This window comes from Sander lucioperca, chromosome 12, assembly GCF_008315115.2.
Source record: "Sander lucioperca isolate FBNREF2018 chromosome 12, SLUC_FBN_1.2, whole genome shotgun sequence".
Lineage (NCBI taxonomy): Eukaryota > Metazoa > Chordata > Actinopteri > Perciformes > Percidae > Sander > Sander lucioperca.
Window position 1 is genome coordinate 13,238,648 of NC_050184.1, and position 16,090 is coordinate 13,254,737.

The 16,090-nt window shown below is 39.3% G+C and overlaps 1 protein-coding gene across 11 annotated transcripts in view; it reads left to right on the forward strand.

The window, feature by feature from the left end:
• LOC116040930 (potassium voltage-gated channel subfamily KQT member 2-like) overlaps positions 1-15,248 on the forward strand; it is a 31,147-nt gene extending 15,899 nt beyond the window's left edge. Inside the window, exons 7-18 of one of the 11 annotated variants that reach the window (XM_036008265.1) lie at positions 1,163-1,258; positions 1,364-1,458; positions 2,062-2,121; positions 3,329-3,358; positions 5,197-5,250; positions 6,039-6,244; positions 8,609-8,656; positions 8,938-8,955; positions 9,714-9,819; positions 10,157-10,288; positions 12,310-12,403; positions 12,573-15,248. In XM_036008265.1, the coding sequence (XP_035864158.1) occupies positions 1,163-1,258; positions 1,364-1,458; positions 2,062-2,121; positions 3,329-3,358; positions 5,197-5,250; positions 6,039-6,244; positions 8,609-8,656; positions 8,938-8,955; positions 9,714-9,819; positions 10,157-10,288; positions 12,310-12,403; positions 12,573-13,430 (1,797 nt within the window). In that variant the 3' untranslated portion in view covers positions 13,431-15,248. Of the gene's footprint in view, positions 1-1,162; positions 1,259-1,363; positions 1,459-2,061; positions 2,122-3,328; positions 3,359-5,196; positions 6,249-8,608; positions 8,657-8,937; positions 8,956-9,713; positions 9,820-10,156; positions 10,289-12,309; positions 12,404-12,572 lie in introns of those variants that run through there. The other 10 variants (XM_031286667.2, XM_036008264.1, XM_031286665.2 and 7 more) reach the window with 10 other exon arrangements.
• The last annotated feature ends 842 nt before the right edge of the window (positions 15,249-16,090 follow it).

Genomic DNA, 16,090 nt, shown 5'->3' on the forward strand with positions numbered 1-16,090 from the left:
TTTCTTTATGTTTATTCCAAACAATCAGAACATTAATTACATCACATTTACCGTGAAAGACCCCACAGACTGTGAAAATTTGGACCAGCAGACGTAAAAACTTGTTGGTTTATATAGTTGTCATTGGTCTATGTTTGAGAGTGAACATAGCAGATTATTTCCTCAAAGCTGCACTAATTATTATTCTTATGTGGAAAATTTACATTCATCAGGTCACCCAAAACATGACTCCTAATACTAATGCTAATTCTAATGCTAAAAGCTCAGGCAACTGTTGGTTAGCACAACATTAATAAGGTAATGTCTCAGTGTTGTTTTCACAACTGGCTGTGCTGCAACCAAGTGGCCAAAAAAATAAAAGAAATGCTGCTTTAAAATGTAAGAGGTATATTATTATTTGTAACAAATGAAGCAGTGAAGAATGAAAATGAATTATTACATGTAGCCTAATATGTGGTGTTTATATAATAGGCAACTGCTCAGTAAAGAGCAGTAATAGACCTTTATTCACAGGCGACATTTAGAGTTGTCCTGGCAGGGAAAGCACAGGTGGAACCAATAACACTAACAATCATGGCCTGTTTACCTTATGGTGTCAGTGAACCAGCGCACACAAAAAAAGGCCCTGCTGAATCTGGAGCACCTAAACACAATGCAGTCATGTTGGTAATTACTCATGTGCTCCCTTTGTTAAGAAATGTATGCTGTAAAATATGTTGTATAATGATGTGCAGTACTTTATATGATAGGTGCACCTCAGCCACTTAAATACTTTTCAGTCTTTTATGATTTTGTCAATCAGAAAAAAAGCACTCTTAGTGAGTAAGCTTTAAGAAAGCAGCTAAGACCTGATCAGCCTAGGGCACATACAACTGGATTGCTGTGTCAGCTTCAGAAACAGTCATACTTTTGCTACACTGACTTCTGATGTGTGTGGAGGAAATCAGCATTTTTCTCTCAGATTTCTACTACCTCAGGGCTTTTGCAGACATCAAATCTGAGATATTATGTATTTACTAGATCTTTTTGTTGGATCTGCTTACTGGTCTCTGTTCTACAAGGTGTTGTAGGAATTGTTGCAATTCCAACTCCTGGCCAGTAGAGGTCATTAAAGGTAACTGATCACTTTATGGGCTCTCTGTGTCACACTGACTCTGTATAGGGCATCCTAGGTTCTGGCTTTGCCCTCAAAGTCCAAGAGCAACACAGGCAGAAACATTTTGAGAAGAGACGTAACCCTGCAGCAGGCCTTATCCAGGTATAACATAACAACACCATGTACAGATTTATCAAACAGAGATAACGTTTGTTTTGTGCTCCTGACAAAAAGTAAAAAAAATAAATAATTTTTATTTCCATCTAGGGTGCTTGGAGGTTTTATGCTACCAACCTTTCCCGTACAGATCTGCTGTACACTTGGGATTTTTATGAGCAGACTGTAGCTATCCCAATGTACCGGTAAGTGATACAACTGTCTGAATAATGCCGTACATTGATCAGCATTTCCAATACGTACAACTGTTTTTCCATATCACATTCTGCCATCTCTCTTAAAACTGGGACATCTTATTGTATTCCACAGTCCCTTGTTGAATCAGATACTACTGATCTGTTGTGCAGAATGACACCCTGGTGTGACTTTTCACTTTCTGCTTTAATAAGTGTAATTTTACAGTGGAGGGGAGCTGGTGACTTGGCAGTGACACCAAAACCTCTTTTGAAATGATGTTCAAAAGACAACCACTGCCGGTGTCTACTTTGTTAAATGAACCACTTATTTTGCTGTCCAACTGTATGAATCAGCAAATAAGCTGTGCTTATTTCATGATGGAGAATTCTGCCCTTTATGTGTCTAGAAGTAGAAGATCGCTGCTTGTCTGTTCTATTTGTAAATGACCTCATGTTCGGTTTCATTCCAGTAGGAATTTGAGGTGAAAAGGTGATGACCATCAGAATAAATAACTGTCAAAGTAAATGGAATTAACTTTAAAGTGCCTGGCGGTGAGCTTTAACCTTTCAACACTGAGTGACTTGACAGAAATGCTCTTTGTCTTTTGCCAGACTTATTCCACCTCTGAATCAGCTGGACCTGCTGAGGAATCTGAAGGGCAAGTCATTCAGGTATATAAACATGACCGTGAGAGTGACAAAGCTGATGAGGATCTTATGATCATGAGGATGTCGAGATGCTGATAATGTGGATAAAAGTGATGATAATGTGGATAAACGATGAGCAATGTTCTTGGAATTCAAAAGACTGAAATTGAAAAAAATGTTAAAGCTACATTCATCTAATGATTATATTAACAAGGCATCTATCAAAACACAAATGAACAAAGTGGAGCATGTAGCAAGCTAAAGACCCAAATGAATTTCGAGATTTGGTGAAGACCAAAACAATTAAAGAGAATGAATATTGGACTTTAATGTTTCATGCTGACAGAAACATGACTCCAAATTAATGCTATTACTAAATGTTGCTCCGTGTCTGCCATATCAACTTTGTTGGACTAAAATATGTCAAACATTTCACCCTGCTGTAGCTTTAAAGCGGTTATAATCAATATTTTTATAATAACAATGGATGGAATAGATTTGTGTAATGTGAAAGAGGTCGCTCACAGTTACAAACCCACAGATATTTATCACTTAACACAGTTCCTCTCAGCTCTACAGAGCTTCATAGCGTTTTTCATTGTTTGGGTTTTCGGGCCTGTAACTTTACTGCTTAAGTTCACTCTCATAACATGGTTTTGACATTTTATTTTTAGCAAAAAGTTAGATAAACCCACTGTATACTACCTGGTCAGCACCAATCGTCAGACAGACACAGCTAACTAGCTGGTGAACACAGTGGAGTGTTTGTGTTTTGTATATATTGCTCAGTATCTGCTGCATGTGCAAATAGGCAACTGTTTGCTAACAAGTTCGCTCTATCAACATAAAAGGTGAATATATTTCTATTTTTTCTCAACTTTTATGTTTATTGGGCAAAGTTAAACAAATATCATCATTTAAATTCTGCTAAATAGAAATCCAAAACATGTGGTCTGTATAGATTTAAAAGGTGGACATATTTAAGTGTTGTGTTCACAGCTTGTTTCCGCTGCCCCCAAGTGGCCAAAAGAAAATCCCATATGTAATATTTTTTTGTTTCGTCTTATATATGATTTGAATTTGCAGCAGCACAGCTTTTAACATCCAGCAGATTGACTTAATATTTTTCGGGACATTTTCCAGTGCTGCTCAACCCTAACAATATGGAGCAATGTTGATAATGACATACAGTGTAACACCGTGTAATAGTTGGTGTCTTCTGTCCTCACAGGAAGGAGTCTCAAACAGAAACCTCTCCCAGGTCTGTGATCTGATCGGTTTTTATCCCTCTTCACCTCCCTTTGGCTTCTCTTCAAATCTGCTCTTAGTTGCTGCTGAGGCACTCTTCTTGGGGGAGTGTGTGTACAGTAGCCGTGTGTGTGTGTGTGTGTGTGTGTGTGTGTGTGTGTGTGTGTGTGTGTGTGTGTGTGTGTGTGTTTTTTTTGGGGTAAGTCCAGACATCGATGTGGCTATGTGTTAAGCACCTCCTTCAAGAATGGTCATGCTGCATTTGCTCACATGGTGCTCAAAGATCAGCTCCCTTTGGCGTCCCTCCCACTTTCTTAAATATTCACCAATAAGCTGGTCTTTGATACTCTGGCTTTCAGCATCACCTCTGGAAAAAGTGATTTTGAACACTTTAAGAGACCTGCTTGATTTTGATCACATTGTTTTTGACAAAAGAAACAAGTGTAATTATTAACAATGTAGTAACACTTTATCATTACTTAGTCTTTTATAAACCATTTGCATATTTCGTGTTTAACCCTTGTGCATCCCTTTAACAAAGTTGTTTTGATGTCCTTAGAGGACAAAGCTGCCCATGTAAAAAAAAAAACTGCCATAAAATGATACATTTATATTAATTTCCACTTTCACTGATTTGATTCTATTACTATAACCAACACCAGTCCTGATCATTACTACCAAACATCCATTCATTTTCAGAATTTTAACCCTTTGAATGCCAATTTGTTTACATAATGCCATTGTTGTTATTATGAAGAAAAACCTTACATTACATTATTTTCTGTATACTAAATGCTAGATGGAATTTTGATTTAGATTTTTTTCACAGTCTAGCATATATCAATGATTAGCAACAACATGGATTTTGATGCATTACATCAAACACCAAACATAAGAAACTCAATCAGTCAGGTGGAAAAACTACAATTTTGAAGCCACTAAATTGAAAGCCTGATATAATAAAATGTATGATTTTATACTGTAATGGCCATTGGATCTAAACAATTGTGGGTTTCGATAGGGACATTTCTGTCTTTAACCTTCTGGGGTCAAGCAGGATTAGAATATATTTGTCATGTATTTAGATTAATAGCTTCACAAGTTTTTAATCATACAAGCATGGTAAAAATATTGACAGAAACCTTATAATTTCCAATGTGTCCACTGACAAATAATATGTGATTTTTAAGAATTACGTGAATTATATAAAATCTAAGACTTTTCACATTACTCAGTCACAGCAGGCAACATTCAACAGGGACAGCGCAAACCCAACCCCCCGTATTTGTATCTCTATTCACATGCCGATTAGTTTCGGTATTGTGGGAGGACCTAAATCACACTGGACATTGCCCATGGTAAACCAGCTAAAATGCCATGCAGGTTCAAGCATAATTCATTTGAAGACAAGCTCTGCATTTTGGAAGATGGTCTGAGTGTCTATATTTTGACTACAAAGTTTATTAGACTTATTAGAGTAGCTGACGTTGAACTTACAAAATTTGAAAAAATAAAAAACTCACATCCTTGCCAAAATGTATGCCATATGCATCAACACAATCAAAATGATTGAAAAATGAAAACGCCCTAAATGTCCCTAGTGATGCATTGAGGTTATCTATAGGTTACAAATCAGCCCTAAAACATCATTATAAAGATATTGGCATGTGTTTAAATTCATTCCGCGTGTGTTCATTTATGATATCATATGAAACTGGTTGCAAATGAATTATAAATGATAGTTACAATAACGTGTTACTGGCATCACAGTATGGCACACACTGCTGTTTTTGTGACTGTATCCACTGCTACTTTATCTCTTTGTGTCTCCTCTACTGCCCACCACTCCAGTAATGAAAATGCACACAAAGACAGACTTTGCGGGTGCTGCCCGAGAGCTATTAGGTATAATTGCTGTACAGTTAGGCCTACTAACAACTGCACTGCAAGTCTGTATGTGTCCTTCCATTCCCACCTCTGCTCCTCCCCATCTTTAAGTAAAGGTAGAGGAATCACAGAATAAGGACCTTTTTAGATAATATTTTACTTAATGAAAAATAGAATCTTTTTTTGCACACCTTTTACCTTTTACTCTAAAAGAAAAAAAAAAGTCAAACCTACATCCTTGTTTACCGCCCTGTCACAGTTGATTTATGGTTTCTGTTTAGTAATGTCTTTATGCAGTTTATTTGCTTGCTGCCTTTTTTGCCTAATCAGCACTTAAAAACTTCTGTTCAGCAGGCAAGGTGCATATTGCTGAGTATCAACAGTGTGTTTCCTTTGACCGATTCCCGTGTATGAGGCGGACCATACAGTATGATGGTGAATTATTTTGCATGATTTGTGTTCACTTTTTTTTTTACAGTGAGATCACAGCGCTTTCTTTTTGAGACGTGCAGTGTCACTTTGCTTCCCATGCATGCTTGCTTGTAGCTTCCTGCTGCTTGTCTGACCTACTGAATGCTCGTATGTGGACATGGCTCCTTCTGCTCTAGGACATTGCCCATTTTGCATTTCTTCTGAGGTAAGATTTATTATCACATCAGTGCTGAATTAGACAAATTCCCAAGCTTACACTTAAAACAACAAAGCAGTAGGATGAAGACATTTAGTTACAGATAGTTGTGTACTTTAATTGAGTGATGCTGTAAAAACTTGGTTACATTTCCCTTCTCATGATTTGCTGTCTGTAGTCGAAAGGCTAGCCTGAAGGACAAGGTGTTCCCCAGTCCTTCCAAGGCTCCCGTGGCCAAGGGGAAAGTCCAGTCTCCAGGGGCAGAGGATGGGGCTGAGGCGAGTCCCAGCAAAGTTGCCAAAACCTGGACCTTCACTGAGAAGAACCGAGGGCCAAAGCACTCCTTTAGAGTCCGGGGCAGCGCCTCACGCCAAAACTCAGAGGGTGAGGAAACTCCACACAGTACAGAATACTGAGTGTTAGAAGGACAGCCCTACTACCAATACTTTAAGGTGGATAGTCTCTGAAACATGATTTAAACCTTCATGAAACACTTTAAACAGTTGGCAGCTGTTAAAAGGAGCAGCTCGACATTTTTGGGAAATACGCTTATTCGCTTTCTTGCTGAGAGTTAGATGAGAAAATCATTACCACTCATGTCTGTATGGGAAAAATGAAGCTACAGCCATGAGATGGTTAGCATAGCTTAGCATAGAGAATGGAAGCAGGGGTAAACAGCTAGCCTGGCTCTGTCCAAAGGTAACAAAATCCATCCACTAGCACCTGTAAAGCTCACTGATAATAGCTTGTTTGTTTTTAATCTGAACAAAAACTGAGCAGTGTGCAGTTCTAGCATGTAAAACCACAACGTTTTGCTCTAACTTCATATTTAGCATATAGGCATGACAGTGATATCAAAAACTATGGAGGATGTTGTTTGCTGTACAGATTATAAATGATAAATTATAATGATTTGGGATTTTTGGCCGTAGATATAAAACTGACTTGACTGTCAATCTTCTCATCTAACATCCCATCATAAAAAAAGTGAATAAGCGCAATCCCCTAAAATGTCGAACTGTTCCTTTAAGCCATTATTACCTGCTTCGTGTTTAATTGTTGAGAAACTCTGAGCTCTTTCACAGTGTTTCAAATTAGGAATCGAAATGAGAAAAAAAACTGTGTTCAGGAAGAAGCCTCTGTTATGTCTTGCAGTGTACACAACAAGCCTAAATAAAAGGAAAATGTATGTCCAGTATTTTAGAAAGCCAATATGTTGGTCCAGTCATAGTGGAGAAGTGAAATCTTACCTTCGGTTTTTCAAACTGAATCTGGTATTTAGATTGCAAGTTTATTAATCAAACAATATACAGACTTGACTTATGTACACATTGTTGACACTGGATCTTTCCACAGTTATGAATTCAGTTGTGGAAGGGTATACGTCACAGAGCTCTGTGTGGCTCCATGCTAGCTCAAGGCCACAATCTCTCCAGCTGTGTGTTTTTAGAAGGAGTTGATGGCCCTCAACCTGGACCCCAACCCATGTTTTTGTGTCTAAGTGACTGATGGGAACAACAATTTTTGAAAGTATCCCTACAGAGGTTAGCCTTTTTGTTAGAGTAAGAGTACAGATCCTTTTTGTTTAAGAATGAAACAGCCCCAAAATCACTATCAACAAACTCACCAGACTCTATTTAAAGTGCTCATATTATGCTCATTTTCAGGTTCATAATTGTATTTAGAGGTTATATCAGAATAGGTTTACATGGTTTAATTTTCAAAAAACACCATATTTTGTTATACTGCACATTGCTGTAGCTCCTCTTTTCACCCTGTGTGTTGAGCTCTCTGTGTTAGCTACAGAGTGAGGCATCTCACTTCGGTTCCATCTTTGTTGGGAGTCGCACATGCGCAGTACCTAGGTAAGAACTACTACCCTGTCAGAAGCAGAGTATGAGGGCGTGCCATGCTAGCAGCTAGGCGAGCATTATAACGTGTGTTACAAAGTGACGCACATTCGTCACAGAAGCAAAGGCTGGACTACAATAGAGCTGTTTGGAACAGTTTGTGAACAGTGTTTTCTGTTGGAGATGGTAAGTCCCTTTGGGGTAGACTTTGAGCTTTTTCACTTTGTAAACCTGTAACGTGCACAAAAAAGAGATATGACACAATAAAGGAAAGGGAAAAGGCCAAAAAGCATAATATGAACACTTGTAAAGAACAGTAATTTTATCGTCTTTCATTCGGCTCTCCAGTGTTCCAACAATCACCACTCTGAGTCTGTCCACGGCAAAAACAGCACTTTTAATTGACATAAATTGACGGCGCGCATTTGCCCTATAGGATTACATTGCAGCCCGGTTCGCCGCTGCTGGTTACAGCGTTCTCGCTAAATACTGGACCAATTTCAAAGATTTTTGTTTACATTAGTCAGTAAGACACCAATGCATGGGAAAATAGGGTTGAAAAAATACAGACATTTTCCTTTAATTTTCTTTAAGTTTCTGACCCAGTCATTGTACAGACTGTGCAGTCATTGTCATACAGGTAATGTTGCTACGTAATGTATATAAGTTCTCCAGCATTTAATCAAACATACGAGGAAGACGGGAAGATTTTCTCAACACACACATTGTGCTGGGGAGACAGAGGTCCGTTGGTGCAACTGCATCCATATGTCATCCAGGCCACGGTGTCAAACAAATACACTTCTCTTTTTCATCATTTCTTTGCATCTTTGTTGAACAATTTGAAAACCAATTCTCATTAGTTGTTTTTCTTCTTTTGCCTCATGGCATGTTAAAGTGCTGATTGAAATGCAGGATGAAGACCATGGACTGAAGAGTTCTCCAGGTTAGACAAGTCATCATGACATGTCTTCAATTTAGATGGTGATATACTCTGTAATGTCTAGCTGTATATTTGACCAAATATGTTAAATAAAGCTTTACAATATGTGCAGTCTGGTGGTAATTGTAAGATAAGAGAGAGACCAGCCCTTTCAAACATGAACCAGAAATCATTCAGTGGACTGCACAAGTTCCCATGTTTGGAATTGGTTTGTCTGTCATTGTCATCCTTCTAGAATCCATAACAAATCTTTCTCCATGTCTCTCCTTTCTCTCTCTTTGCAGCAATTGAAGGTTTAATAAGTAAGACATTGGGATATTTTGTTGGTTGGCTTTTATGAAGGAAATAATCAAAAAAAAAAAAAGTCAGCTTCACTGGTCTGAGAAACCTGCATGTTGAATCTGCTGAGATTTATTCACTTGACATGAACCCTTTTTTATTTTTTCTTATGAGTTTTCCCCTCAACGGTGACTGAAGACTGAAGCATGATACAAGCTGAGAACAAGCATGTACTTATTTCAAATCTAAGAATTGATAAGTATTTATTAACAGTAGTGGAAGGCTTAATTAATCGTGGGTTCAAGTCAAGTGGTGCCAGGATAATCCAAAATTGACCCAGAGACAAAATGGCCAAAAGCCCCGCTTTATCTTGCATGAAGAGACCTCACTTTCCCTACCAGAACCTCACCTAATGTCTGATTAACTGTGATAAGGCCTTTGCCTGTATGCAATACGTTTTAAAATCCATAGATTAAAATGCTAATCTAGACTGTAATTGGTGGTGGGAAGAGAGTACTTGTCATAAAAGGTTTCAGTAAAGCTTTATCCCATCAGCACTATCCTTCAATTCTGCACCAAGTCCTTTTTTCTGTTGTTCCACAAAGCCCGCTCACTATGCTCACAAACTGGCTAACTGGCTTGAAACCAACTTGGTACTGTAATTGAATTTTGCACCTTTTAAAGCTTAAAGCAACAGCCTTGCTTTGCTTCTGCTGTGGACGCTGGGCACATGAAAGCAGATTAAATATTCTTTAAGAGTTTCCTTGTCTTTGCTCTGTAGAGGCGAGCCTTCCAGGAGAGGAAATTGGTGATGATAAGAGCTGCCACTGTGAGTTTCTCACTCAAGAATTACCACCAGGCTTGAGGGTTACAATAAGGGCAATCTGGTAAGTATTCACTTTAATACCCAATTCTAATGGTTCTGCAATGTTCACACATGGGCAATTATGATGTATTTTTAAAGAAAGACATTTTGACATGTCACAATAAGAAAAGCACAGGTGTCAATCCAAATAAATAAATAATGGCTGAATACAATTTAGCTGGTTCAGTTTCCTGGTTTTGATCATGCTGGCTCACTGTCACACTGTCATGACTTACTGGGACACTTGAATACAACAGAGCCGTCATTAATGTTATCAGTAACACCTGTGCTTTTCTGACAAGTCAAAATGTCAGCTGTGAAAAAAGCCTACTCATACTAAATAATGTGTCCTCCCTCAGCATCATGAAGTTTCTGGTGTCAAAGAGGAGGTTCAAAGAGAGCTTGCGGCCTTACGATGTCATGGATGTGATCGAGCAGTACTCTGCAGGTCACCTGGACATGCTGTCTCGCATTAAGAACCTGCAGTCCAGGCAAGTAAATGCTCACTATACAGTATATTACAGTTTAAATCTGACCCACACTTGTTTCCGGGTTGTCTCAGAGTGAATAACCTGTCCAACTGTCACTTTCACTGTGAGCCTATTCTATATCCACGACGTTACACTTCCGGGATTGCTCAGGTGCTGCCGGAAATTCTGCCGGCTGTCTTTCATTTCGGCAAGATGTCCGTTACCTTCTACTTTCTTTGTGTTGGCATTCTAAACTCTGGTCGATTTATGAGGACTATGGTTAACTGCTCCTCAGATCTCTGCAGGGTAAATCCAGACAGCTAGCTAGACTATATGTCGAATCTGAGTCTTCTGTTGCACGACTAAAACAACCTTTGAACGTACACATGTTCCACCCAAACAAGTTCCTTCCCGAGGCTATTTTGCAGAAGTGCCGTTGCTCCATGCAGCGCTAAGCTCCGCCCAAGACAATTGTGATTGGTTTAAAGAAATGCCAATAAACCAGAGCACGCTTTTCTCCCATCCCAGAATGCTGTGTGCACTAGCCAGACCCTCTTCCGCAGCGCTGTGGAGGAAAGTCTGGCAATGCGAGACTACTGTGGGCATAAATGTCAGGCTGGATATGGAAGATTACATGAAAGCAATTTTTCAGAGTTATTTTTTTTTATTTTTATTTTTTTACATTGTTGTTCAATATGAGTTTAAATTCAGTATAATGTGATTCAGCAATACAGTGTTTGTGGTGTCACTGGATACACACATGTTGTGACACACAAGTCATTGATTTGCCTGTTTCATTTGTCCGACATGTGTTGTATTCAGATCGTTATGTCTGTAACATTTATATGTAAAAAAAATTATTCACTCCTTCAGCTTTGAATGCGTCACAAATTCATTTTAGATATAACATTGATGTATAATTCACATTGTGTTACTTTCCGCAAATTAGCTCCTTACATTTTGATCCCCTAAAGGTCTAACATGTAGAATAAATATATTCCAACTGTGAAATACATGCACTCTTCATCCACAAAGCAAGTCAGACTCACCGTATGTCTTGTGTGTGTGGAATATATTGTTCTCTTAGCTAATGTGATTCCCACGTTGCTTCATTTTGCATTGCACTCATATCGTCTCTGTGTGCCTTGCCAGGATAGATATGATTGTGGGGCCCCCTCCCGCATCAACACCTCGCCATAAGAAGTCCACTGAAGGTCCTAGGTTAGGTTGATAGACTGCACCTCTAGAATGACCATGTTACCAGCATTATGCTCCTTATACCACAGTCCAAATATTGAAACAGTTATAAGCTACCTTATTATTTTGATTAGCAGAACCCCTTTTGAGTTCAAGCCATTTGACCTGTCTCATGTAGCTAGATAATACATGCAGCAATGAAGCCCTGTTACATATTTTATATTTAATAGAATCAAGAAAAGGCTTTGATAAACAGTTTAACGTGCAACATTTTGAGGATGTTGTGCAGTTACTTCAGCTCTAATGCCACACTATATCAGCTGCTGTCAAGAAAAGGCAAAGAAAGAAAAGAAAAAGTGAGACATCCCGTCGCTTTTCTCACTGAATGTTAATGAGCCATGTCATATGGTCTCACTCAACAGGGGTTTGACAGTGCTAGAGGCTTGCTCTCATATTGGAGAGACAGAAGGAGAGCTCCCCCAGCTGGATGCAATGGAAATGAAGCATGAAGCACAACAAAAGCATGCCAAGTGATGCATTTTGGCCCAAAATGTCCCCTCTATTCACACTTTGTTTCATTAAAGACTGCCTAATCTCATAATGCATGCATCCACACTGTCCAACTGACATCAATACTTTCTTAGGAAAGGCCATCATCATCATCATTCATTCATTCAAAACATATGTATAGCTTGATGAGTTTCTCCAACATAAACGCTTTCTTTACATGATTTCCATGTAACCGTACAATAGTTCACATTATGGCATCATGAACTTCTTAAATTTAAACCCATGTGGCAGAGCAGTGTTTTTTAATCTCAGATATTAATTTTCTCAAATGCTAGAGTTGACCAGATAGTTGGTAAAGGTCCTAAAGCTGAAGGAGGGGCTGCTGATGACCAGAGCATGATGGGACGGCTGGTCAAAGTGGAAAAGCAGGTATGAATGTTTCTTCCAGGTGCGTAAAAGTAGTATGAGTTGGTTTACGCTGAGGTCAACCAATGGACTGTGTGTTCATGTAATTTATGGTTTTCTTGATGATGAATTTATTTTAATTCTGGGGATGGAACACCTTTTCTACATTGTGTGTTTTTCTTTCTCCCTGCAGGTGGTCTGTATGGACAGGAAACTTGATTTCCTGGTCAATGTGTATGTGCAGCGTATGGGAATCCCTCGTTCGGAAACGGAGGCCTTTTTCAACTCTAAAGAGCCGTATCCTGCCCCGCCTTACCACAGCCCAGAGGAGAGTAAGCAGGAGAAGGAGTGTAAAGAGGAAGTGAAGGAGGAAAAGAAGGAGCAGACATGCTCACCAGCCGATGTCCAGTGCTCTGATGGGTCTTTGGAAAAGAAAGATCCTTTACTGGGTCGGTATGTGGCGAGATCGGTGGGTACTCCCTCTGGCAGCAACAGCCGCCCCTCTACCTCCTGGCAGCACCAGCTGCAGCACCCCCTCAGCCAGCCTGCCTGGAACAGCAGTGTGGCCAACAGCCCCTCACCAGTCGGTGGCAGTGGCGATCATTCGCCCACACTGTTCCGCCTCCCACCTCCACCTGCTAAGGTTCACGACCGATCCTCCTCCGGCCCGGGCGGCAGCGGCAGAGAGAGCCGCTCCCAGAGCAGGAGGCGCCACAGGAGGCAGATGTGTCAGCAGGATGCTACCGCTGTGGAGAGTGACACGTCTCTATCCATCCCATCTGTTGACCACGAGGAGCTAGAGCGCTCCTTCAGCGGCTTCAGCATCTCCCAGGCCAAGGAAGACTTCTTTGGGCCTTCTTTCTTTATAGGCTCAGGAGGGGGAGCTGGAGCAGAGCCTGAAGCCGCAGCTGGACCTTCTTTCTGTGCCAAGGTCAGACCCTTCATAGCAGAGGGAGAATCAGACACAGACTCTGACCTATACGCTCCCTCACCCCTATCCTTCACTGGAGAGGTATCATGCGGAGAGAGGGCATGGCAAGGAATGAAGTAGGTCAGGAAGAACTGCTCCGCATGGCAGGGAGGCTCATAGTAAAAGATATCAGTGCTTCAGTTTCCATTGTGAGACCTATCATGAGACCTTGTAGCCAGCTGACTGACTGTTGCTGCTGACGATGCTATCACAGACTATTTTAGATTAAGTGAATGGTTACGACGAGTATATTAATGAAGATGGTAAAAATATGTCCTTATAAAAACAAAGGGGTTGTCCTTAATCACCTTTTTGGTTTGTGATTACAAGCAATGCATTATTACAGTTGCATTGCATCCATCAAGATCTTGGTTAAATAGAAAAAAGCTGTTTAGGGACATTTCTTTAACTTAGTTGGGGACATTTGTGTTGTATTTATTAGTGATGAAAGGTACACAAGCGTATAGATGTGTGAGAGTTGTTTATACCACTTCATTTTGCATTGACCTTATACTTGACATTGATTTGTATGGAACATACAAGCGAAAATCACCTTGATTTTGTTTATGAATAGTGAGTGCATTTCAGCACTTCTGTTACACTGACCACTTTAACTTTGAAATCATAGTGGGAGTTAGTAATGCAAGATTATTTCAGTCTTATCACATGGTTAGCATAGTGTCTTGATAACTTCTAAACCTTTGAATGACTTGAGGTGGTATGATGCCAAAACCTTAGCTATGATAATCAATTAGATTATTGCAGAGTAAAAAAAGTGTGCTTGCTTTTCAGTATCATTAATTCAGCCTAGTGTTTGGTGAATACAACAAAAGAACTCCCCTCAAGGTATTGCAGATACTTCCCCATCAATAAACTTGCTGCATGGTATGTAAAATGGTTGATTTAAGGACTGCGTTAATCAGACTACAAAACCAAACAACAGTGGCAAAAAGTCAGCTGAAAAATTCCATGAGTGTTTCTCTTCTATACAGACAAACTAAATGAAACATGCATGACTGGTTTCAAGCTACAATTTGTTCGTTTTTTTAATGGGACTATGCTTGAGTTCCAATCATGTAAATGCAGCCCGAGCTTGCTAATTTTAATGGCTCTTCTTTTCAGGGCAAAAATGTTCGAATCATGTACACACTTAATACAAAGGCAGATGTTTAATTTTACATATGGGAACAATATGGGCTCAAATGGACACAACATGCTGTGTTGACGTTGGACTGAGTAAATCATATGGGACACTTACTTACTCAGACATGATGGTATTTTGCCTGTAATGCATAGGTCAGTCATTAAGACTCTCTGCTGCTATGCGAGTTCTGCACTAAATGAGGAAATGCAATAAAAAAAACAAGCAAGGCAATCAAGAACCATCCTTTACCAACATTAACATGGCCTTATTTTTCACACCAAAATCCATTGTTTTGTAAGTAAACAAACAATTTCATTCAAAACATTTCATAAAAGTAGTGAAAGTACATTTTGAAGTATTATATAGGAGGTTATGTGGCCTGAGAGCAGTTGTTCTGTTACAATTGTAGCCACTGATGATGCTAAAAGCATGGGATTCATAGGGACACCCGTAGCATGAACAGTTCTTATTAAAAGTAACCCAAGTTATAGCAAATTGAACATTCTGCAACATTTTAACATTAACACTGAACATGTTATTTAGTAGAGACTGTTCAAACAACATACACAATCCATATATATATATATATTTGATTTTTTTTAGAAAAGAAGAAACAAACCTATTGGCATGTTTTCTTCAACCCAAGAGAGGATCTGTAGGATTTTACATGATACAGTGGCTCTTAGTTCAACACCATTATGTAACTGCACATTCTTCTTCTTCAATAATAAAACTTTGTACATCACTGAAAATCATCTCTTGTGTCTCCTGTTTTTATGTTCTACGTCAATGCTGTATTACTGTAGAACAAGACTGTGAGAAGTGTATTAGCCATATGGTGTAACACTGGCCAAGTATCAGCAGATGGCAATCAAGAGCTTCAGTTGAGTTGGTCCTTGTTACAGTTTTTTTCAATCGATTTGTACGGTGGCCCTGAGGATTTGGCACATTTACTGAAACAAACTTACAAAAAGTACAATCCTCACACCACGTGGTACTTTCAGCACATCACTCTATGCACCTGCAAAATGTGATTCCTCAATCAAAAGAATTTACTCACGTTTCAAATGTAAATAAATCCATCAATGAATAAATCATTGTCATCAAAACAAAAGGTTCCTTTATCATTGCTTAGACCAAGACAGTCAAAATGCAAAAACATCTTGTCAAATGACAGTGTATTTTGAAAGTATGATAGTTACCCACTCTGTAATATTGTCCAGTTGCTAACATTGTATATTTAGGCAGCTGAATAGTATTCATGTCAGCCATGGCACACACTATACTTTCAACAAAACATTCGTTTCTCATATGTACACACCAGCCAACTGCAAACACATAAAGAAAGTTTATACAGAAAAAAGGTATACAACAGCAAAATTATCAGGAACTACTGTACAAGATGTGCAAGGAAAAATAAAATATGCTGCAACTGTATCAACCTCAAGGATCACTCAATCTCTCCTCTCTGTCTGGCCACAACATTTTATCAACATCACACCTGATATCCTCCCTTGCAGTGCAATGAGGGAAAAATCTTTTGGCATGATGCAGCCACCCCTCTACAACATTCTGCTGTGATATCCTCACCTGTCAC